At 46.7% G+C, this 25,296-nt stretch overlaps 1 protein-coding gene and 1 long non-coding RNA gene across 8 annotated transcripts; one reads left to right on the forward strand and one right to left on the reverse strand.

Moving 5' to 3' along the window:
- The first annotated feature begins 82 nt into the window (after positions 1-82).
- On the forward strand, positions 83-4,543 carry LOC121110138. Its single transcript, XR_005858058.2, has 2 exons — positions 83-1,623; positions 3,148-4,543. It is a non-coding gene; the product is annotated as an uncharacterized LOC121110138 (long non-coding RNA).
- KIF9 (kinesin family member 9) lies at positions 2,291-25,278 on the reverse strand. Of its 7 annotated transcripts, XM_418511.8 has the most exons (21): positions 25,185-25,278; positions 23,017-23,113; positions 22,275-22,440; positions 22,078-22,184; positions 21,205-21,429; positions 19,621-19,704; positions 19,408-19,500; positions 18,705-18,852; positions 17,942-18,006; positions 16,814-16,891; positions 16,153-16,221; positions 15,723-15,827; positions 14,523-14,578; positions 13,152-13,242; positions 11,869-11,987; positions 11,039-11,221; positions 8,709-8,917; positions 7,129-7,308; positions 5,392-5,507; positions 3,117-3,221; positions 2,291-2,499 (listed from the first exon to the last, which is right to left on the reverse strand). In XM_418511.8, exons 2-21 carry the CDS (start codon positions 23,110-23,112, stop codon positions 2,392-2,394), a joined length of 2,403 nt encoding a protein of 800 aa, XP_418511.4. In that variant the 5' UTR covers position 23,113; positions 25,185-25,278; the 3' UTR covers positions 2,291-2,391. The 7 variants fall into 7 exon arrangements, 4 of the variants coding, with proteins under 4 accessions (XP_418511.4, XP_015136614.2, XP_015136612.2 ...); XM_015281128.3 differs by lacking the exon at positions 23,017-23,113; XM_015281126.4 differs by lacking the exon at positions 3,117-3,221.
- Positions 25,279-25,296: the final 18 nt, after the last annotated feature.

The raw sequence follows: 25,296 nt of genomic DNA on the forward strand, positions 1-25,296 counted from the left end.
GCGGCCGCCGGCGGGGCCCCGCCATCCGCGCCGCGCCGTGCCCTGCCCGCCCGCCGAGCGCCGATCCGCCCCGGCCCGGCCCGGCTCCTCCCCGCCGCGACGTCCGCGCCGCCGCCGCCGCCGCTGCTCCCCCCCCGCTTCCGAACGGGGCTGCGGAACGGCGCCGGGATCCAACGGGACCCACCGGGAGTGCCGGGATCCAACCGGCCGGCTGGCACCACCGGGACAAGAGGGACCCGCTGGGACAACCACCACCCTACCCCCCCACCCTGGGCAACCAGGACAGCCGGGACCCAACGGGACAACCGGGACCCAATGGGTCAACCGCCCCCCCACCTCCCACCCTGGGTAACCAGGACAACCGGGACCCAACAGGACAACCAGGACCCCACGGGACAACTGGGACAGCCAGGACCTCAAAGGGCAACCTGGACAATCAACATGCATTGGGACAGCCGGTACCTACTGGGACAACCAGGACTAAGTGGGACAGCTATCATCTACTGGGACAGCTGGGACTAAACAGGATAACCTGGTACCAACCAAGACAACCAGAACCTACTGGGGCAAATGTGGCTATCAGGACCCCATAGGACAACTGGGACTCAATGGAGCAACCAGCCTCCATCCGGGGCTGTCAAGACAACTGGGACAACCAGTACCCAACAGGACAACCGGGGCCTTTGGGATCACTGAGACGCCCAGAATCAGCACCAGGATCAGCACCGGGACGCCATCGCTCCTGGGATCACCAGGAACTCCAGGATCACCACTGGGACACTTGAGATCAGTGGGAGCCCCGGGATCAGCTCCGAGACCCCAGGGATTAGTACTGGGACCCATAGGATCAACGGGACCCCTGGGATCAGCACCAGGACACTGTCACCCCTGGGACAACCAGCAACCCCATGATCACCCCCTGGACAACCGAGACCTTTGGGATCACCAAAAGTGCCAGGATCACCCCCTGACCCCAAAACAACTGGCAACCCCCGGATCCCCACATCCTCCTGGGATCAGTGCAGGGATCACTCACACCCAAGGATACGGGACACAAGCACCCCTGGGACAACCAGCCCCCCAGGATCACTGGGACCCCCAGAATCACTCTGCAGGATCTCCGGGGATCCATCACACCCATGGACATTGTGGCACCACAGAACACAGCACTCCGGCACACAAACACCCCAAGATGGCTAAAAGCTGCTCTTGCCCCTTTCAAAGATTATTTTCTTTCTCCCTGGGGGAGAACTCATTTCCTTGCGAAATTCTGCCTGGGCTGAACTTCCAGCTGCTTTATAAGCCTCTGCAAATTGATTATTACAAAGAAAAGGCTGATGTACACACACTGTTATCACCAGCCCTTGGGCTGAGCAGGCGATATTACAGCAACAAAGTAAACTGCAAGGAATTAAAGCCAAGCAAACAGCTTGGATTAATTAATCTTCCCAGCATTTCAGGTGAAAACCCCCAGCTCAGGATGCTGTAACCCGTGGTGGATGGAGCAGCCCAAAAAGCTGCAGCAAGGAGCTGGTAGAAGGAAGAAGAGTTACAGCGATGGGCTCTGCGGCGCACTGCAGCAGAGATGTCCCACATCCAGGTCATCCATGCAAACCAGAGCAGGTAGGGGAGGAGAGGTTGCCCTTCCCAGCCATGGTTCTGTGTGGGATGCAGTCAGCAGAGCAAGGGATGTCCCTTGGAGGACTCAGCAGCCCTCGGTGTGCTCTGCTCAATGCTGGAGGTGGCAGCAGCCTGGTGAAGCAGCACAATGCTCTCCAGAGCTTTCCAGTTGCTGGGCGCTGTGATCTCAATCCAGAACTACCTTGCTGGAGAGCAATGGGCAAACAGTGCCCAACTCTCCTGTCCTGGGGTGGGGAGGCTGCTTTAACTCAACACTACTGTATCTAATGCTCAGCAACTGGTGGAAATGCTTCCTTGTGTGCACCTATCTCCAGAGCAGGCTGCTGGAGCCCTGGGGCTGCTTCAGTCTGAGGGCTCTCACCCACTCCTGCTTGTCAGGATCCACCCTGAGAGCATGGAGCCAGCACAGATGTGCCCTGATGCTCGCACAGGTGAGAATAAGGCTGGGAGGCTCTGTCTCCAGGAGGAAGGAGGGCAGGAGCAGTGCAGGGTGCCCATGACACCCCTCTGCCACCACACTGCCTGGTGCAGGGACACCCACAAAGACAAGCACTGCTGTTTCAGCTCCCTGGCTTGCATCCTGTCCAAGCTCTGGGTCTGATTACCAGTAACTGCTGTTCTAGCTGCAAAAACCAAGTTGTTTCTTTGATACTGTCTTTTTCCTTCTGTTTATTTTTGGTAAACCAGTTGTGGAAATGAAGTGACGTTGCTCATCCCCCTTGTGCTGAATGCCAGGCGAGCCCCAATCTGCTATGTGACATGCAGAAATGACAGGGCTTTATCCTTCCCTGCAGCTGTGATGTGCCCGGGTTTCTTGTGCATTAGCTTGAGGGATGACATGGTTCTGCTGTATGTGTGCTGGCAACAGAAAACAAACAAAAAACCAGTTATTTTCAGAACAGAAGTCTCATCAGTAAAAGCATTTTCCCTGCCAAAATAAACACCCTTTCCAACCGTCCCAAGTAGGGCTGCTCAAATAGGAACCATGGAGAGTGCAGCTCTGTCACAGCAGCATTGCTTTGCTGGTTGCAAATGCCATGAAGCTTGGAGGAGGGTACAAGAAGCCCTCAGGGCTCAGCCTGGGAGCTTCTGCCAGAACAGAGGTGTTGGTTTTGTGATGTTCTCTTAAAAAATGCATAGTGGTATAACAGTGCAGCCCTAACATTCAATCTTTCTGAAGTCCCACTAAGCTCACAGCCTCTCTGGTAATTTATGGTGAGCCTTTGCCAGGAGGGAAGTAGTGGTAAAAAGTGCTGGGATTGATTTTTAGCAATAGGATGGGGCCTGTACATCAGCCAGTAGCAATGAACATCTCAAAGTGCTTCGCTGTGCTGGAGAACACCTTCAACGTGGTCCAAAGGGCTGTGGCCAAACTGCAGCCAAACAGGCCCAGAGGAGCCCTGCAGCAAGGCATGGAGCTGCTCTCGCTACACACATTGGCAGTGTTACAGGGAACTGGGTCCAGCTGACATCACCTTTTGATCTGTTTTCATTTTTGCTTTGTAGAATGAGACAGAATCCGGCCCAGCGGGCAGCATCACCTCCTGCATCCGCTCGAACCTGTCCTGCTCATCTTCCTCCTGCCAGCAGAAAGACAGAGCCACGTGAAAACCACACACTGTGGCGGATTCCATTTGTTGCATTGAACGCTGGTTCTCAGAAGCCTCAGGACATGGGCTGGGAGTGGTAGGTGCCCCCTTTCCCTTCCTTAGCTGAACAGATCTGGGCAGGACTTCAGGCAAAGGCCATCTGCGAGCATAGAACCTTGGAGGGAGTTCCCTCAGCTGTCTTCTCCAGCTGTATCTACCCATGGGACTGTCTCCACTGCAGGGTAATCTCCCAGCAGGAAGAACATCTGAGCTGCAAGTTCTGCCCCATGCCTACATCTCTCCAGGCAACGTCTTGGATGGCGTGAGCACAGCAAGGAAGAGCGTGGGTGGAATAGAAGCATAACTTTTTAGAATTATAGAATTGTGGAATCAGGTATCAGCCAGTGCATAATGTGTCCATGTTTGAGGAGCACCCTGGCAGATTCTTTGGGCACCTTCTGATCGTGAGCAGCTTGCAGAAGGTAACGGTGACTGGTTACCTTACAAAAAGGTAAATGGCCAAACTGACTCAAACCAGGAGGAAAAGGTGCATACCCTGATGAGAGCAATCAGTCTGGAAAAGGAAAAAAAAATGGTTGAAAGGAGGAAAGAAACCTCTACAGGAATACCAGCACTGCCAATGGCACTAACTGGGAACCTCAGTGACCTGCCCAGGGAAAGCAGAAAGAGAAACCAGCACTGAACAGCGTTCCAAGGGACGTTGCTTAACTTCTGCGTGAAGATTTCTGCCTGTGACATCATCAACTTGACACAGCTGCAAAACATTGCTAAAAGGCATGCTTCATTCATCTTTTGGGTTTTAATTGATGTGATGACAGCAAATCCAGGGCTGGAAAGTATTAAGGGAGTTTCTGTGAATACACTGAGTAACCCTGGTTAGTAAAAGTGACTGGTGATGGATTTCCTCTTTTCCCCAAAGAGTGGCACCCTGGGGCAGCGTAGTCAGTCTCCCTGCTGACCTCAATAGGCACAGCACATCATCCAAAGGGGTTTGGGGCTGCTTTTTTCCTTTGGTTGGGGTTTTTTTGGGGCTCTTCTCTGCATAGATTTTGCATCTGCAGTTTTCCATGCAGGCTGGTATATCACAGCATTCTGCTTAAAAGCAAACTTATACATCTTTTCCTTACATAATGTTTGTTATTCATAATCTCAAGGGAACGACTTCAGTAGGATAGGAGGAATCTGTCTATGATTAGCTTCAAAACTCTTTGCATGCCTTTCGAGGAGAGAATAAAGAAAATGCTTCACTGAGATTTACAGTCAAAATAATCAGACATATGGAGACAAAAGAAGTCATTTTCAGTTTTCCTTCTTGGGAGCTAAAGGCACCCTGTCCCAAGTGACAGACAGACTAGAAATAAGGCCATGCACTTAGGGAGGGGGTCACACAGTTATGCCCCACTTACAGTCCTTCCCAGCTGCCCACAGGTGCCCCTGCTCCTCCTGGGACAGACAGACCTACAGCATGTCCACACAGCTGCCCAGAAGGGGTCTGCAGGGGTCAGACAGTGATGATGCAGACAGGGACTAATTCAGGGTGGGATGCACCCATTGCTCGTGTCAGAGTGGAAGCCCTGCCACCACATTGCTATCAAACAGCATTAAGGTTTCAAGTGTGACATTTAATAAGGAAGGACTGGGATAACTTCAGAGGAGAATAATGCAAAGAAGAAATCTGGTAAATAGAAGCTTAAGAGAAATGTCCATTGTCAGGAATGACAGAAGAAGATGGATACCCGAAAGAGCTGGTTTCTAAGCAGAAGGCTGGCTAAGTACCAGTTGCCACAACATGAAACACAATAGTTCAGCTGTAAACATTACAGATCATACAGTCTGGAAACAAGCCTCCCCACTACCCCTTGCACCTCTGGGCACTTTGCCTGATTACTGATAGTCAGCAGATGACTGGGTGCTTCAATCACTCTGTCCTATTTTAGCCTCTTAATGGCAAAGATGACAGGAATGCAAGATGCACCTCCAGATAGCTGCTCTCTGCATCATGTCAGATAGCATTTCAGTGCCACGCTGCTTAGAGAAAGGGGCAGAGCTGCCGTGCCCTCCTCCCACAGGCTTAGCTGTGCCCTCATTACCGCACAACGTGGGGGTAGCAAGAAGAAGCAAAGCTGCCAGGAAAACTCACCAGGCACATAACTCTGTTAATGGGAATCATTCCAGGTCTGATGTTGCCACCGGACTTCAGGGCATTCTGCACATATGTGGGGATGAGGAAGGACTCACTGTACCAGATCTCAAACTCTGCAAAGCAAAGTGGGTTGCAATAAATAGGGCTGTAGTGACCAGAGACAAGGGTGGATTTCTTCCAGCTCCCTGCCCGTGGGCCAGGCAGGACCTCAGTGCTCCAAACTCCTAAGTTTCAACCTATTATTAAAACTCGTTAATAAGGACAGGGCGCTGTCAGCTGGCAAAGGCTGCTGCTCGGGAGGTGGCAAGGACCTGATGGCCGTGGGGACAGTCCCTGAGAGAGGCAGGCCACCAGGTGGCACTGCTCCTGCACCCAGCCGTCTTCCCCGAGCCGTCTGCGGGGCAGGGAGCTGGCAATTTTGAGTGGTCAGGCCATTTGAGGGTCAGATTTCAATCCCAAATGCTAAAGAAGCACAGCCAAATTCCATCCCATAATAGCCGGTGATACCACCCAACAGGTGCTGCCACGCAGCGGGCATGATGTCTTTATAACACTGGGCATTTCCCAGCAAAGCAGCTGCACTCTGCTCTGTTCCCTTGGCTCATTTCTCCATTTCAGGAGCAGCTCCTGCACAGGCAGCGTCCCCCACTATGACCCACTGCTCTGTGCCACAGGACTCAGGAGTAATTAGCAATATCAGACACAGACCCTGCAGTGCAGACACTGTGGACATGATGCAACACCGCTGACTTTTCACCCTGGTATCAGCTCTGAGCTGACCTCTTTGCTCTGGGATGACACACATATTTGTCTGAGTGGGTCCATGCCTGAGCATTTAAACAGCAATCATCTGGAGCACCCCAAGAATGCCAAACCCAGGTCCAACAGAAACCAGTGGCAAACTCACTGTACAATTATTATTTGACCCCGTGTAGCTCCTGGAACAAGCCATGCATTTCTTTCAACGTGGGATTTACTGATGGATACAAGTTGTGTTCTGGCAAGTTTGTAGGAAATGAAGTGTTGCTATGTCCACAGCATCCAAATGTTTGGGACTCTGGCATTTGTACACCTCCTGTTCCATCACAAGCATAAATGTGGGCATACAACAGGACCACCCTCTTGGTTGTGCAGACTCAAACTGAGCTGCCTGCAATGGAGCATGCCACGAATTTGCCCAGATCATGCAAAGCAAAGGTGTGACTCATCAGCACGAGGGCTGTGCTCGTGTGTGAAGAACAGGCTAAAATGACTGAGCTTTGCTTCCTACTGCAGTGCTGAAATCTGAGTAATGCTGATCTCCCAGGGGTACAGAGGAGACAGCTGCAGCTCAGAGCCAAAGGCAGGTGTCGTTCCTTAGTCACCATCTATATTAAAAGAAGTCAAAGGTGAGAACCAGGGCCATCAGTGAGAGCATTATTATAGGCTCTTACCCCACAGGAATGCATCTAGTGGTGTGATCAGGGAGCAGTATGTCATTATCTGTGAGAGAGAATCTACAGAAATTCAGTGGTATTTCAAAATAAATAAACAAATAAGATAAGACAAAAAGATAAAAACATAATAATCATCAACAAAATACAAATCAGGAAGGCAGTGAGAAAAACCACAACAGAGAATGGCAGGGGCTTGTGGTATATGCAACAAGTCTGTGCAGTGCTTCAGTGCTGAGATGCTCTTGAGCACTTCAGCTCTGCTGGGTGCTGCTCGGAAGCTGCCCTGGTGTGCCAGTACCTGAGATGAGTTTGTTCCGGCACTGGTCCACCAGGTGCTGGCAGTACTGGATTTCTGCCTTCAGGTCCTGCAGTTCAGCATAGCTACATCTGTACTCTTCCTTCAGGTCCTTCAACTTCATGATGAGTAAAAACTCCTTCTCGTCGATGATGAGGCGTCCTTTCTCATCAACATACTCTCCTGGAGGGTTAGAAAAGGAAATCAAGGTTTCTCATGAGGGCGAAGAGGGACAAAGCACAGTCATTATACTTTGAACCACGCGGTAGTTACCCAGTTATACTGAGGTTAACCACACAACTGATATTTCCTTAGACATGTTTTCTACAAAGACAACGCTGCAGTGGTGTGGGGCAGAAATCATACCTGAGCTCCTGAGCCCACTCAGCCCTGTGAGATGCAGGTGAGGAGCATGGACTGGGCCTGGCAGCCTGCTGGGAGGTGTCACTTAAGGCTCTGGGGACTCTTACAATAAAGATTGTCCCCAAACCCCTCAAACCCCTCACCATGGCTCCTGTGATGTCCCCTTTGGAGACAAAGGGCTGACCAGCTCTTTGAAGACCATCTGCTTCCCTAGGATAAACATCTTTAGTTCTTGGTTGCCCTCAGATCAGTTTATTCTTGCAGTTTCCAGAGCCTGCCAGTTGGTGGATGTCCTCATAAAGAGCAAAGGCCCCAAAAAAGTAATGAGTCTGTGAAAAGAGAAATGCTCACTCTGATATAGCTTCAAGCTGACACCACTCATCATTTAGCCAAAAGGGCTCTGCATCCTGCAGGGTCAGACCCTATGGGAAGAGGCCGCTCACAAAGCACAGACAGAAGAGCTGTTTTGCAGGAAGGGAAATGGAAGCCAGTTGTGCACTGTGGGCCTGATGCAGGGGCCATCATTCACTAGTGGGGGCCTTCTTGCTATTGATCACTCCCTTTCTCTTTCATTCCCTCTTAGTAGCCCAGCTGCAGGGAGCACAAAATCTGACAAGCTTTTTAGGCATATTCTACCTATGAAACATCTCAGCACAGCAGAGTAGCAAGGAACCTACCCCATTTTTTCCTCTAGCAATGTGGGATTTTGACTTCCATAAGCCAGACACTAATCTAGGTGAAATCAGACTGTAGGGCAGTGAGGCACTGGCACTGCTGCCCAAAGAAGCTGTGGATGCCCCATCCCTGGAAGTGCTCAAGGCCAGGTTGGATGGGACCCTGGGCAGCCTGAGCTGGTGGGGGCAACCAGCCCATGGCAGCAAGGTGGAACTTGATGGGATTTAAGGTCTGTTCTAACCCAATTGTTCTGTGATTGTATGAGATGCAATAAATCTCCACCACGGTAAGGCCGAGCCTGCTCCCCATGACTTCTGTGCTGTATTGACCTGCATTTGTCAGCATCAGAGCACAGAGTGAGGAGTGCTGAGGACTCCAAGGCAGGAGGAATCAGGTGGCAAACCACAAGGCCAGCTGCAGAGCTAAGGCATAAAGGATGGCAAGCAGCAGTGGGGTGTAGTGGTCCCGCCACCAAAACGGCTCTGAAACCAGCAGCTCCCTCTCCTGCCAGGTTCTTACTGGCCATTCTCCACGCAGTGACTTACCCTGCTGTGACCGCTCCTGCCTCTGAGCCTCCAGAGCCTTTTTGATGTCCTCTATTTCCTGTTTGATGATGTTGATCCTCCGGGCTACTGTACTGCTTCTCTTCCTCCTGGCAAGGAGGATGCTTTTGTTCTCTTTAAAGATCCGGTTGATCTCACTTCCACACTCCTTCTTAAACTGCTCAAATGCCACTGCCCTGGATGGAGGGGAGCTGCAACAGAATTCAAAGACACACGGAGCTGTGGGGAGGTCAGTCTGTTCTGCCCTGAGTTACACCATGGGAGTGGCCATCCCTGAGGTTTATGGATGGTATTTCAGTGGGACATTTGAGGACCCCACTGTGCCAGCTGCATCCTGGTACCATCTCTGTGCTGGCCTTCACGCATCTGTCCCCCCTACATAACTCCCCCAAGAGTTATTTCCATGGAAGCCACATTCCTCAGATGTCTCAGAATCGATTCTTTCCTGGAAAGAGGATTTCTAATAGTTTGAATGTTCAGAAAAACAACTAATCCCGTTCCTCCCTATTGTTGAACAGAAATGCTTTTGTTCTTTTCTTTCTGGATTCCCAGCACAGACTGACCACGTCTGCCAAGCAAAGCCCTGAGCTGCATACAGTTGGCTACTCTACAATGCTGCCTCCCATGGCCTTTAAGCTCAGCCTGTTTTGAAAGACTGAATTCAAAGTTGTATTTGTCATTCCTGACTTTTCTCTGAAATAGCTTTGAGGCAGATGTGCCTCCACAAAGAGTACCTTTTACTTCAACACAAAGCACACACAGCAAAAGGAGAGTGTCTCAGGAGACCCTTGGCACTGCAGGAGGAACACCATGCTCCAAAATGCTGCTGCTCTGCACTGCTGGTTGTTCCTGGTCAGGGGGGTGGGTCTGGTAGCAGAAAGGAGCTTAAAGTCTTCATGTCCCTTCAGTCCAGACTGCAAAACCGTCCACTGCTTTCCACAGGTTGATCTCTTAAGGGGATTTTCAGGCATTTCAAAGGTTGTGTGAGACTGCTTTCATGCCAAACTGCTGGCAAAGCACTGCACAATGGCCACTGGGCAGACTGTTACAGCTTTGGCAGCTCAGCTCCAGAGCTGAGCCATTCAACACTTGGGGTTGTGCCATATGCAGCTGGGGCAGCAGTCTTTCCTGTCAGCCACGGTATTCAAAAGAATACTAAAATGCGTGCAGAGGGCATGGAAGAATGCAATAGATTTATAGAATGGCCTGGGTTGAAAAGGACCACCGTGATCATCGAGTTTCAACCCCCCTGCTATGTGCAGGGTCACCAACCAGCAGACCAGGCTGCCCAGAGCCACATCCAGCCCAGCCTTGAATGCATCCAGGGAAGGGGCATCCACAACCTCCTTAGGCAACCTGTTCCAATAACACATTAAGGTGCTTCAGAAGCAAATTCTCCTGGGACAGCTTCACCCTGAGATGCTCTCCCCAGTTGCAGGAACAAGAAAAAAACAGTCATCTTCAACAAGGGCAATGGAGATACTTCTAATAATTCAAAGCTGCATTGCTTGCTGGGAGCTCTTGGCAAGAGCAGATGGATGAAGATGGGAAAAGTGGTCTGCAGGCTGGGTTGTGTAGGGTCCTGGCTGAGCTCCTGGGAGCTGAACAGCTGCATGCTGCTGAGCACATCCTCACGGAAAGTGTCTTTGGTCTCTGTACCCTGTGCATATTTTACCCCATTAACACGATCAAGAAAGAAATGCAAACTAGTGCTGCCCTCCTGTGCTATGCTCCTGTCGTAGTGCAAGCAGATGATGGGCATACCATTGTGTTTTTGGCAGTTCTCCACAATTCCACTCTGATATGGAACTTCCTGCCATGACCTCATGCAGATATTGCTCTCTTTTCATGAGTGTCTGGAGTATGGTGGCTGGTCATGAGGTCATTCCACACTCTGAGCAAGGGGTGAAAAGTACTGTGATTTTACATGGGACCAACTGGAAATGTGATGAAATGGTATAGCTTGGCAGCAGAAGGTTAAACCTGCAGGCATGCTCCAGAATACCCAGAGAGAGGGAAAAAAAGCATGCCAGCATTTAAGTCAGGAACTGGCTCTTGGTCAGTAAAGATCTCACACTTAACAGATTAACTGGGCAGCACAGAGCTCAAAGCAGATGGAGAAGGTGACAGCCACCAACATACTTTGGTACACTGCTACGTGACTGTGTACTTCTGCATCCAAGCAATGAAGACCTCTGATTCTCCCATTTATTTTGAAGCAGGTAGCTGTACTAGGGAGACACAATGCAACCACTCTGGTGTAAATCATCCTTTGGCTAATAGGCTATGCTCCCTTTACAGGAGAGGCTTACCTGGACCACTGGGAATTCTCCTTAGAGACTGGCTTTGAGGGCTGTGCATCAATATGTGCTGTATCCTCATTCCTTGCTTTCTCTTTCACATCCAAACTCTTGGTAGGAATTATTACCTGACTTTTTGATGGTAAGTGAGCAGCCAGGTCCCTCCCAGAAAACAAGCTTTTAGTTCCTTCCTTCCTGATAGAGGGAAAAAGATGAATCAGATTAATTTTTTTGTAAGAGGGCACTGGAACCAAAGCACACTGTAGGTGTTAGGTTGGCCAATTCAAAAGCTATCCTCTCTCAGCTCGCTTACATAAACACCAGTCTGGTCTACTTGGGATAATTAGTGTGACTTCAGAGAGACCCAGGAAGGTGTTCACCAGACCTCTCTCCATCTTCCTAAAGAAGAACTGCACAGAGAGGTCCCCCATTTCATGCAGCTACTGAAGCCTTGGTGGTTCATCTTGGTGTTTTCTCAAGGATTAAGAGGAAATGTCAGGGTGGAACCAAGACACAGAAGAGCTGCAGAAGTTGCCCTCTCAGGGACATCACTTCTATAAATCGTAATATCTTTCTTTCTGGTTGTTCCCCCTTCCCCTTCACAACCTCTTCTCAGTTTCACTCCATACCTGCTCCTCAATCTGCTGCCCCCTCCTCCCTTTCCACTTGGCAGATCTCATTCTACCTAACACCTTAAAGATAACCTTCAGTTTAACGAGTCTCCTGATACCATCATCAGACTGTTCCCTTCCTTGCTTCCTCTCTGCCTCCATCCACGTGTGACAACATGTTGTCCAAAAGAAAAAGAAAAACGAGGAGAGCAGTTTGGCTGCTGAACTCACTTGGGCCGCAGACTGCTTGTCCTGGATTTCTTCTCATCAGGTTTGGGTGGAACTGGGGTAGGTATGATGTCCACATCTTGTCGCTTCAACAAATGGTGATCCACATCAACTATACCCACCTGAACATAGGAAGAAATAAAATGTGGACCAGGAGGTATAGCTCTGCAGCCATCTAGGCCATGATACCTGGCCCATACCCAATAGTGACTTCATCTTGCTGTACAATCTAACCTGGAAATCTTTGTTCACTACCATGTATTTAAGGGAAACATCTATGGAGTACAAATTAAAAGGCAAAATTATCCACAAATCCATGTGCTGAACGTTTCACATACTTAGGAGGTCTCATGTCATGGAAATAAGTTCAAGCCTTTACTATAAATTTCCCCCAAAACTTTAGACAGTTGTAGACAATGAACAGTTCAGATAGAGTTCATAGTGTTTTACTTATAATATCCCAAAGCATAACACAAACAGCATTAGTAACAATGCAACACAAACAGTGTTAGTAACAAAGCAACAGAAAAGCATCCTCAGAAGACTTCGTTCAGTGTAAGAGAATTACAGTTTTTATACTTCCTCTCATACTACCCCAATCATAAAACAGGAGGGGACGTTAAGTGTTAAAATCTACTTGTCTCAAGGTTTGGCTTAGTTTGCCAGTTCCTTAAATAAAGCACTGAATAGGCCCATTAGGGACCATGTGTTTTTCTGTTAGGCAAATGCTTTGCATTTTCCCTTGTGCTTTTCCTCCCAAATATTCAAAGCATCTACAGTTAAACCACAGAACAAGTAGGTGACCCTGCAGAGCACATCATGATTGTCACATTACTGGGTGAAAGCAAGGCAAGGAAATAACCACTTCAGAGAGAAAGAATTTTGTAATGAAAAATAATTATAAACTACAGCTCAGAGTCCACAGCTGCATTTATGGTTTCTATAGGATACACTTACATTGCTCTAGAAATTGTAAGGGTTAAAAGGGGTCTCATCAGATGCAGGTGATCTGGGCCTGGCTGACAGGCAGGTCGCCTTCTTATATCAGCTCAGACTTTCTTCATTCCTGTCTTATAAATTAAGATAATGGGCCGAATGCAACGCTGACAGCAATGCTACTTGGTTAATGGGTGCATCTCTGCTCAGTGCACTCACTCACCACACCAGTATTTCTGAGTTCAGATTTCAATGGGGAGAAGTTGAGAACTTGAGGCAATTCACGGTTCAGAAGCGCAGAAGATCATTCTAAATTGGGTTTTGGGCAGGGCCCAAGCACCAGCCATTACCTTCTGAGCAGCAGAAATAGTAGCAAAGTCGTTTCTGTCTATCAGAACATACTTGCTTCGTAATCTGGTTTCCACTTCATCTGCCTGTTTTCTTTGGGAAAAAAAACCAAAAACAACAGCCCCACACCACTGTGTTGAAGGACTATTTCATATGTCAAAAGCTGCAATACCTCCTAATATCACATTTCCAAATAAAATATACTTTACCTGTGATCTCATTGCCAAGCACCCTGTCTTGATCCTTCTACTCTTCCTCTAAGTGTTGTAACCTGTTTCCATTCTCCTCATCCTTTCTTATTCTTTCTTTAGACTGTATAGCTTATGGAAGCTTTTTATGGATACTTAAATACTTAGCACAACCTATTAATAGTCTAAATCAAATACTATCACATCTGTTCAGTCACGTCACTCCAATATAACATCTTACTCTAGCATGGAGGTTTTCAAACAGTGATTTTTTTTTCCACTGGAAGGATCAGGTGAAGCGCTGTCCATAGGATTAATTATTGTTACTTAACTAATCAAGACTGAAAACCTGCAAGTTAAAAATGAAACAAAACAAAACCCAAAGCCTGCTGCTGCTTCAGCACAATAAAAGGAGTCTGAAGTTCAGAAAAACACAATAATCGGTCAAAATTTTACCACTTTGGCCTTTGGTCCCTGAAAAACCAGACTGCCTAGTCTGATGACACAGCACAGACAGCTGAGTTAAGACAAGTTTCTCAAGGGCAGGCAGATTTTCTACAGCAGCATCTTGTTGTCATTGTTGTAGTAGAAAAACCTACTTAGGAGTTGGACTCGGTGATCCTTATGGGTCCTTTCCAACTTGGAATAATGACTGCAGTCTGCTGCCTAGCCAGACCATGACTGGAATGGTTGGTTAGCTGCCCTAATAGCCTCAGCCCTCTTTGTTCTCTTCTGTTTCATGACATGGAAACTGCTTGCCCTCATCTTCACGATTTTTCCCAGCCTGCCATTTACATTCCCTCATTCAGCCCAAAAGAACAACTCTCCTTACTCACCAGTAACACTTTCAGACACTTTCACACTTTCTTACCTCCATACCACATGGACAGAGAACACTTTCTCAGAAATAGCCACATCATTCTTATCATGCTTCTCAATATTTGCTGTGAATGAGTGAAGCTTATCATTAAGAACCCTTGCACGTAGCTTACAAGCACTGGTAGGTTAAAGGCAGCCATCTTCTTGAACAAAAGCCAGCAGAAATAGTCCAGAATGCTGTTACCAGTTACAAGTTATTCCCTATACTTCACAATTATTTTCCACCCATGTCCTGATAAGTGTGATATGCCAGTTGATGTGGTTCCTAAATCTTACTGTGGAATGTATCAACGCTGAACATCTTACCTTACAATCAGCTTGAACTGCCTAAATACCTCCTGCACTTGCCTGAAGTTCATTATCTGAGGAAAAGATGCATACAGTGAAAACACAAGTAAGCATTTCCATGCTGTGGTCAGCTGTACCAATTCAAATATTTCAGCTTGTGAGGGCTCTGCTTTCCCATATGTGGGAAGCAGAGCATAGCACTCAAGGAGAGATACCTTTATACTGTACTTGACTGGAGGTGCATGTATTGCTTGCTTGAGAGAGGAATCTGATAGACTGTGATAAATTCCATGGAGTGCACAGTCAGCTAGGTAACAAATCATTGACAGCAACTTTACAAATGACACAGAGGGCACCTACTGACCCACCCTGCAGATTATGAAGTTGCTGCTCTTTTCCCTGCTGTCCAGGACTGTGTTAGAACCAGCAGAGCACTGTTCCCAGTCCTCTTACCCACAATATCAAATCAGTGTCATTGAGCCATACTACCTCTGTTTTAGAGGAACAGAGGCATGAACAGGCAAGTAATAGGGAGTGTATAGCTGAGTAGGAATCTGCACTCAGGTCTGCCATGGTCTAAGATTCTGGACTTAACCATGAAATGCTCTCTAGTCTCACTCTAGAATATTCTTCAGTCCCATTAAAGACATCAACCCCTGCATGAAACTCCTTTGTCCTCTGCCTTCCCCACTCCACACCCACCCACAGCACATTTTGCAGCCCAGGTAAAACACACCTTCACATAAGCCTTTATTCTGCTCCACTCCTGCCTGATGGAGGGAGAACACAGAGACGTTGAGAGAAGATAATGCTCACATGAAATGAGAGGGAGTATCTCAAGCTGTTTCATTTAGAATTGTAGAATAACAGAATCATTCAGAAAAAGGGAAAGACCTTCAAGATCAACAAGTCCAACAATCAACCTGACCTACCAAGTTGATCAGCACCCCCAGGTTCTTCTCTGCCAAGTTGTTTTCCTGCCACATTCCCCCCAGTCTATAACTCTGCTAGGGGTTATTCTAAGTTTCCAAAAAAGCAAAAAGTCTATATATACATATATATATATATACAGGTAGGTATATATATATATATATATACAGGTTGGTAGCATCTCTCAGTTTAAAGACAACTTCTTCAGATGTTTTCTTTGTTCCTGCCTTGGAATAAAATGGGATGGAAGCAGTATATAAGTCCTCTTCTTCTTCAAAAGTTACTTACGTCAATTTCATCAATGTCTCCTTGCAGATATTTATGGATCTGAGATTTAATCTCTGCTACCTGGACATCAGTCAGAGGGTCGTAAGTCACCAAAGAACGATTTACCTAAGACAAAAGGCAAACAATTGAGTGTCACTGGATTACAGAGATCTCAGCAAGTGCCAGGCTGACATTGGTCTCCTGTGCCAGGGCAGCCTCGTGTTTAACTTCTGATTGTGACTTCTTGTCAGGAACTTGTCTACACTGGATGACAAGTGAAGCTACAACACAGTCTCAGTGCAGAGCTTTGACTAAACCCCATAAGATTATGCTGAAAGGAGAAAGAAGAATACAGCCATGTTGGATACTAAAGGACTGATTCCACAGCAAAACAATGATCATGACAAAACCCTAATTAGGTCCATCTATGGTGGTGCAGCCTTTTTCTCACCAAGCTGTCATGCATGGCCAGCTCCTGCTTCAGAAGACTGATCTCCTTCTCTAAAGCCTTCACTGTCCCCTGGAAGGAAAACAGAAGGATAAGTAAATGACCAAACGCTATTAGGGAAAAAAAAACCTGCTGAAAAGCAGCATATAGCTGGCTGCTATATAAAATCATAGCTGTGTGCCAGCTCCCCCAAAGTTTGCTGTCAGGTTTGCATTAGTGAAATAGTGAGCCTGGAAAACACTTTGCCTTTGATTGGCTTCCTACAGGACAGCTTCTGTTGTGTCCTGGGTGTACTGCCTGCAGAGCCAGCCCATGTCATCAGGAGAAAGGCCACCTGCTTATTAACTTGCTGCTTTTCTGCTCTGGTACTGTAGCAGTTCTCAGGTTCAGGACACAGAAATACTGTCTTGAAAGCAAAGAAATATGCATTGCTCCACTCTGACCATTAATGAACTCCGTAGGAGTTCCAACATTAACTTTAAAAGAGGCAGGAGTTTAAAATAATCTATTTTTTTCTGATATACCTGAATTCAGTCAGTCTTTTGCTGGCTGATGAGTGGTGTTTCATTAAACTACCAAACCTCTCTCAGGTTTTTAAGGTAGTTATCCTAAACATTAATTAAATGAGAAAATGTAACTCCTTCTATTGCCTTTCCCTACGTACCTCTGAGTCGTATGTCACATTAATGACTGGCTCTGTTGTGATCCATTTCATTCTGGTAGCAAAACGAAGAGAAGACAACTGAAAAACATGTTTTTTAAGTAACTGAAAGATATACTGGTGAGGATACGATGTTAATAACCTGTTATTATTCAGTTGTACCACATCCCAGTACATAGCAAAGCAAAATCTATTTAACTCCATCCAGCATTACAGATTTTCTGATTCCAGGAACATATCTTCCAGTGCTCATTGGCTGCTGTGTGATGAGCCTTCAGCTGATGTCTTTGTCTTTTCTGTTTTGTGTGTGGACAGTTTGTTGTGTAACAGAATTATCCCCCATCTCATTTCTGATTGAAATAGCACATCTTAATAACCCTGAGACATATATCAGAGCCTTTCAGGCTTAATTCCTGTAATTGTTGTATCTTGCAAGCTGTGCCTGCAGCCAGAAAGTCCTCCTATTTCCTGGGTAATTTTCCTTGTTTCTAGATGATACTACAACACAAATAGGAGATGATAGAACAGCACTCTGCCTTGATCACGGCCACATAGCAGGTGACTGTGTTTACCCTTTTTGCTCTGTAAAAGGCTCTTGGCAAAGAGAAAGGTGATTCCCTTCTCTGTGTCACAGATGATCTTAGGATGATCCACTTCACACAGTAAGGCTCTTGCCAATTTTATTCTTTCACAGCTTAGAAGCCTTCCTGCTAGGAGGCTACTCCTGGTTCCAGTATCCCAAAAACCAGACAACTGCCATTTCAGTTCTGACATGAACTGGTGCCATTCCACTGACTTCATGATGTTACGTACCATTCAAAACACATTTGCAGAGCTGAACCAACAACAGTAATTAATACCATCCAGTGTGCCTGGATTTTAGCTGTTTGGACCTGCAGTAATTCAGGTTGGTTTGCACAGTTTGCATCACAGAGTAGATTGACAAGAGCAATCTGTTCTCTGAGCCATTGAAATAAGAGGAGCTATCCAAGTTTTCTGATGGATGAGACAGGATGCTTCCCTGGGACTCCTGCCACAGCCCTCCAGAGGATACTCTTTAACTTATGGCCAACACAATTGCAACAGTAGTGTGAAAAAGACTTCAATTCTGCAGAAATAAGCTCAACTTACAGTCTCTTCTACATGCAGAGCTTCCCCACAGATATTCGCCACTAGGACAGTATTGCACTTTCCCCCTGGAACAATGGATTGAAAAAGAAAAAGACAGTAAAGAATTTAATTTTTTTGTTGTTTCCTTTTTTATGGAAAATAATACATCATGTGCTGATAGAGAATAGAAAATAAAAGAAGCAACAAAGACCATAGGTGCTTTGTAACTGCCCCTCTAAAGTTCCAGATACAGTGGCACAGAATGACCTAGAAGTGAAAGTGAAACGTGTTTTTTACCTGTTGACTGTGCAGTAAGAAAATGGGAATACAAATTGTAAAAGCTTGAAATTGGATAAATAAGAGCAGAGGATTTTAAAAGCCCCTGGCTAATGCGGGATAATCTGACAGGACATTGCCACTGCCTCCTGTAAGAGCAATGCAAGACTTCATAGAATCATAGAATGGCCTGGATTGAAAAGGACAACAATGCTCATCCAGTTCCAACCCCCTGCTATGTGCAGGGTCGCCAACCAGCAGACCAGGCTGCCCAGAGCCACATCCAGCCTGGCCTTGAATGCCTCCAGGGATGGGGCATCCACAGCCTCCTTGGGCAACCTGTTCCAGTGTGTCACCACAGAATCATAGAATCACTTCTGCTTGGAATACCTCACACATCTCTCTGAGTTTATGTGTTTATGTGTAAGGGTCTTCAGAGTAGACAGGCTCATTGAAACACTATTTTCTATGTGCTCTATCTGGGGCTGTTGTAAGCCACAGCTCTTACCTAAGGAGTCCTTGAGAACATGAGTGAGCTTGCTCTGCCGGAAGGGGATGTGCTCCCTCTTTGGGTCAGCCAGGGCAATGATGATTTGCTCAAGGAATGACAGAGACTTGTTGATGTACGCAGCTTCCTTCAGCACTCGCCCTTCAGACTGCGAGAGAGAGTAAAAGGCAAAGCTTCCACAACAGGTTTCTGTTTGAACCACAGAACAGGACAGTGATCTCATTCAGATCAACCCAATTTGTGCTGTAGAACTCCTTTCCGTTTGAAAACATAAGCTTGCAGAGACTTCAGTTTTTCATTACAAGTCTACCAGGTCTGCTAGCTTCCTTCACAGTGGGGAAAGGATGTATTTGTAACATGGGATTTCTACTGTGATCAATACAGAACATCACATGGGACCTGTGGAGATCAGCTGCTAGGCTCTAATGCTCTAAGAAAGTTTCTGCTCTAAGAGTTTGCCTGCTGTGGCCCAAGGCTGTGGATTTGCACTGTCGCTCATGGAATGAAGAGGAAAATCATGAGCTTCTTGCTAGGGCTGATGGCTCTGGCACTTCCCTTTGTGGAGGAATGATAAGAGCCAGATAAACTTACTGAGCCTGGGTTACAGGCTGAATCCTGTTGTGGAAAGACCTGTAATTTCACCTCCAACATGTTGATTACTGGATGGCCTGCCCTGGACTAAAACATGTCTTCCATTACTTACTCCAGTCTTGCTCAGCCTCTCGGAGCCTGCCAAATCTATTAAGTTGATTTTAGAATTGATGCATCTGACATCGGAGAGAACTCTGAAACGAGACTGTAGGGGAAAAGAAACTAAAGTGTACTTAATAGCAGGCAAAACTGACACACAGTAAAAACCAGACATGTAAAGATCTTCAACCATAAGAGTCCCTAGAAAAGCAGCTGGAGCTCTTACCTGAATATAGATAGTAAAGATGCAATGAGATCTGGATGAATTTTTATTCAGTGTGTGTTCTGCTATGACTCTGTTGGTCTCACCCTGCAAATGAAGACAGAATTGAAGATGGTATTATCAAGCTTCTGCACGAGTAGAATAAAGGGAAATTAGAAATAGGAATTTGAAGTAAGAATAGTAATGATTCAGTCTTAGTTCTGCAGACTGCTGTTCGGTTGGTTAGAGCAGCCACTGCAGCAGCACGTGGTATTTGCCTCACTTTCTTACTCACAGGCTTCTGAAAGCATTTCTGCAACATTGCTAAGGGTCAGTTCACTGTAACAGTGCCTTTTACCAGAAACCACGTTGTCTGTATTTACACTTTTAAGGCTCAGTTCACAGATATGTGGCTTTGTAAAGAACAGTTGGTAAGCCTTGTAGAGACTCAGCCTCCCTAGCTGTTTCAGTTTCTTGATGAGAACCAAAGAGCTCCCCAGGCTTTAAATGTCACAGAAAACCACATATATGCTAGCCACAGGTTTGTATAATACTTGCAGGGAAACAAAGCAATACTGAAAATGATGTTGCAACTGCTTGATAGGACTGCCAGTCTATCTGATGAAAGCTAGAAGGTCAGTGACTGGCACTGCACTAGAGAGTCCAGATTCAGGAGCAAAAATGAATGTGAAAACCTCTACACAAATGCATGAAAGTTAAGCTGCATTACCATCTTCCCTCTACTCTTTAGAAGGAAAACAGAAGCTGTTGTGAATCACAGGGCCTCGCTCAGGGCACTAAACTTCCTTTAATAAAAAGGCAAGCCAAAGATTTTAAGGACACCAGATGGCTCCTGGTAAGAACACAATTCCTGCAAACAGAACTTATGATTTACTCATGTTTTCCTTAGGAAATAAAGCACTCCCATGTAAAGAAGGATGTAACCACAAGTTAAGCAAACCTCCTTCACAAATATAACCCACTGTGTGAACATCCCCTGCTGTAAAATCTTATTGGTAGAACTGTGCTATGACCATCCCAAAAATGTCTCTGGAAAGGCTCTTTTCTTGAAGCACTGTCCTAGCACATAGCACATAGCTAGGAAAGACAGGTGTGTTGTTTTTAAGGAAGAAATTCTAGCGGAGGTCAGCTGGTGGATCTAAAGGGATCCCAAATATTCCTTCATATTAAGGCACTCACTGACATCTTTGTTGATAACCAGGAAAATTTCAGTTTGCTGCTATGTCAGACAGGTCTTTTGACATGAAGGCAGCCTCTGGCTACCTGAACCATTTTGGTGAAATCTCCAAAGCTACTTTCCATGGCCTCACTCCTAACATATTTCCTCCATCACTCGACTTACCCTGGAATACACTAAAACCAGAGTTTCTCTATAGAGATCTTTCAGAATCTCTGCACAAGGGACATTTTCCTTGCAAGAACACGGACTACAAAGAGTTACCAGTTCTTCTACCCCCTGTAAGAGAACAGAGAGGGCTGAACCTCCCTCCAGCAGTCCTGACCACCCACCCCCTGCATCACTGACTTCCCTCAGCTAAGCCAAGAAACATCACCAACAGACGAAGCGTAATATCAGTTGCTTCTTGCCTCAAAAAGGAGATTTAGAGCATCCTCCTCGTCGCTAACAGAATGTATAGATAAGCCTTTCACATAAACACCCTGTGGGCAATCCACTATAGCCATCTGCACGTCACTGGCCCCACTGCTTGTCATGGTAGACAGAAGGTCACACAATGTCTCGTTGTAGATTTCCAAGTAGGATATCCGGACAGTAATGAACGAATCAACAGAACGTGTGATTGCTTTGAAGACCTGCACAAGGATGAAGAAGTAGTCAGTGGCAGGGCTAGCTCACAAACAGAGCTATAGGCTATTTATGGCTTTACAGGGAAGCTATTTATGGCTTTATGAACAGCTAGAAGTTCATCTTTGTGTGCACAGCTAATTCAGAACTGTGGTTGCTTGAGGGCTGACAGGGTAAGTCAACATTTTTAGTTGACTTTAGTTTAGTTTCTCAGAACAAGGTTATTGAAAACAACACTTCTGAAGACCTTCTTACATTTGGGAAGCAACCCATTGTGTGAACTAGGAGAATCAAACAGGAACAACCTCTGTAAATGACAATACAGCGTAACTACATGATTTCTCCCATCTTTGTTTCAGGCTGTATCCATAACACCCCCACACTGTTGTATCATCCCATCCTGCTCTGAAATATGACCAATATCAGTGCACAAGGTCACAGCATAGTAAAATGAAGGTACAAAGTAACTGTGTTTTACAGGATCCTTTCTCTCCTTAATGATCATCGTTTAGATGAAACAAAGCAAAAAGGAGTGGTGGAGATCAAATGAAATGTATTCACTATGTTAAAGCACTTTTATGAGTATCAGCTATAACTGATACAAGTGAGTTTTTGTGATTTCTTCCAGTCTCTTTCCCCATTCAGATACTCTGTACCTGCTGGACAGCTCGGGGTATGATTCCTCGATGCTTGTACTCTGCAGTTGCTCCTGTCATTGTGTAAGTTTTACCAGCCCCTGTTTGCCCATAGCACATTATTGTACCTAGAAAAGATTCAAAGCAAAAGAATAAAGGGAGGGAATCTCTGCATTTCTCAGATGCAACACCAAATAACAAAAGTAGCTGCAAATTACCATTATAGCCAACTAAAGCTTCAGACACCAATTTCTTAGCTACAGTCTCATACGTCAGTTCCTGGGAGGTATTGTGGAGGACACCATCCAGTTTGAAGGACCAGTCAGTCTGTTTGTTATTCACAACTCCCTTCTTGGCATCTTTTTTGATGTATATATCTATGCTCTGAAACATAAAAAAGAAAACAAAGGTAACTTCAATAGCCATGGAGAGATTCAGGAGATATTGTCCAAAAACTATCTACCCACTGAAGAGCTGAAGGTGATCAGAAAATGGAGCACAAATGATGTGTTTTTACTGACCCTTATGGCATATTCTAGTAATAGGTATTCTGAAAACTAAAAAAGGAAACGTGGCTAGGCTCATCTTTCAGTGATGTGTCTGAATTGGGATGCCAGGGAAATTATTAGTTAAGCAAACCAAGGTCTGTATTAACGAGGAAGGTAAAGTCAGGAACTTCCATATGGGGACCAGAAACAGACTGCACCAGAGGGAAACCTCTTAGGATGAAATAGTGGTTACCACGGGGCATTCCTCAAGGATCAGCCACAGCCCTCTGCAGGATTTCCATTACTGATTGTATCACAGGAGGCATGTAAATCACTGCCACGCTTGCAGATACAAACTGAGGAGGTAGTTAGCCACAAAATTATGTATGACTTCATGGAATGGAAGAATTTCTTTGGGAAAAACTGAAATCAAATTTCAAACATTTTGCACTCGCAATCCGTTTCTATCTACCTTGTTGTCTGGCCCAAACTTGATTACATCTTGAGCAAACTGAGCTGTTGGCTTGACTCGCACAAAGGCACGGACTTTCTTTTCTACTGCATGCATTCTGAACAGAGGGGAAGAAAAAAGAATAATCAACAATATTGCTTTCCCTACAATGAAATGTAGTATTATTGGTTACCAAAAGAGGAGCTGCAGTGTAGTAGAGCTCTAATATAAAGTCTTGACAAATGTTCAACTGCAGTTTCTATCCTTCATGAGAAACAACTGTGGGCAAATGATTGCAGGAAATTACTTCCAGCATTGTTCTGTTCAGAGAACTGAGCACAATTTCCTCATGTGCATCAGTCCCATTAACATCCAGCAACTCAAGCTTGTCCTCCCCATAGCCCTGCAGAGCAAAATCACTGTAGGAACACAAGATGGAATTTCTTAGTTCCTAGTGAGCACCTGATCTTAAGGTTTCCAGAAGAAAAAAGCTCACGTTTGGCAATTCACGGTGAAAATCTTATATATATAGAATCATGAAGGTTGGAAAAGACCACTAAGATCACCAAGTTCAACTCCAGCCCATCATCAAGAATGCCCTCTGACCACATCCCTCAGTGCCACATCTCCACAGTTGTTGGACACCTCCAGGGATGGTGACCCCACCACCTCCCTGGGCAACCTGTGCCAGTGCCCAACCAACACCTGTAGCATTGCATGGGGTTGATGTGACCAATATGAACTAGAGAGAGAGAAAGCAGATTCAGAATGAGGGGAATTTTCCTCACTGTAATGATGTAGTGCCCATTGTTCAGTGTTTGGAGAAAGCCATTACTCTGGGGAATATTTACTTCCATTAGAAGCTGGGAAGGAAACAGCCAAACACCTCTCTGGAGTACTCTTAGCCAACAGAGTAGAAATGCAATACTCTCCAGCTCATTAAGAATAACCAAGCATCCCACCAGTCTGATTTTTAATTGGCTTTTGCCTGTAAAGGAACTTTTATTGAAGCACTATGAAGCAAACCACATATTTGTCGGTCAGCTAGCCATGTTTGTGGCTGCTTCACCACACTCTAAACTCTCTCCCCCTTTGAACAATAAATACTCAAAGGAGAAGGTCAGCCAGAAGGTCAACAGCTCTGTTTCCAGGTGGAGGGCAGCCACAAGTGGTGTCCCCCAGGGGTTTGTCTTGGGATTGGTGGTCTCCAGCATCTTTATCAATGACATAAGTGATGGGATCGAGTGCACCCTCAGCAAGTTTGCGGACAATACCAAGCTGAGTGCTGCAGTTGAGGCAATAAGAAGGGAGGGATGCCATCCAGAGGGACCTGCACAGCCTGGAGAAGTGGATGCACATCAACCTCATGAGGTTCAACAAGGCCAAGTGCAAGCTGTTGGGTCGGGGCAATCCCAGCTACGAGTACAGACTGGGAGAAGAACTCACTGAGAGCAGCCCTGCAGAGAAGGACTTGGGGTCCTGGAGGACAAAAAGCTGCATGGGAGCCAGCAGTGTGAGCCTGCAGCCTGGGAGGCCAACAGCATCCTGGGCTGCATCAACAGAGGGGTGGCAGCGGGGAGAGGGAGGGGACTGAGCCCTCTGCTCTGCCCTCGTGGGGCCCCACATGGAGCGCTGCATCCAGCAGCACAGCAGGGATGGAGCTATGGGAGCACATCCAGAGGAGGGCATAGGGATGCTCACCTCTCCTATGGGGACAGGGTGAGAGCTGGGGGTGTTCAGCCTGGAGGAGAGAAGGCTCGGGGAAGACTTCACTGTGGCCTTCTAGTACTTAAAGAGGGTTTATAAGCAGGAAGGAGACTGACTTTCTACACGAGCAGGTAGTGACAGGACACAGGGGAAAGGCTTTAAACTGAAAAAGTAGTGATTACATTAGATATTAGGAGAAAATTTTTCACTCAGAGAGTGATGGGGCACTGACACAGGAGGGGAATATGGCCCTGAAAAGTGGACGGGGCCCTGAGGAGGGGGTGGTACGGGCATAAGGTGGCCGGGGGGCAAGGAGACGACATGGACCAGAGGAGGTGACAGGGCCTTGAGGATGAGACGTGGCCCTGAGGAGCGGTGACAGAGATCTGAGTAGGACACAGCCTTGAGGAGCAGGGCACGGCGCGGAGAGGCGGCAGGGCCCAGAGGACGAGGTGACACGGTCCTGCGGGGCCCGCACCTACCTGCACCCCCCTCAGCCAGGCCAAGCCGCAGCGACCCCGCTACCGCGGCGCGGAGCTGCGTGCTGAGTTCCCATGGCAACCCGCGCTTCCGGCCGCCGCACCGGAAGTGGCA

This window comes from Gallus gallus, chromosome 2, assembly GCF_016699485.2.
Source record: "Gallus gallus isolate bGalGal1 chromosome 2, bGalGal1.mat.broiler.GRCg7b, whole genome shotgun sequence".
Taxonomy (NCBI): Eukaryota; Metazoa; Chordata; class Aves; order Galliformes; family Phasianidae; genus Gallus; species Gallus gallus.

Coding starts and splice junctions, on each gene's coding strand:
- KIF9 (XM_418511.8), bottom strand. CDS start 23,112: ATGCATGCAGTAGAAAAGAAAGTCCGTGCCTTTGTGCGAGTCAAGCCA. Junction 19,501..19,620: donor TCTTTACTATCTATATTCAG/GTAAGAGCTCCA, acceptor TTTCCCCTACAG/TCTCGTTTCAGAGTTCTCTC. Junction 5,508..7,128: donor CCGGAACAAACTCATCTCAG/GTACTGGCACAC, acceptor TTTGCTTTGCAG/AGTTTGAGATCTGGTACAGT.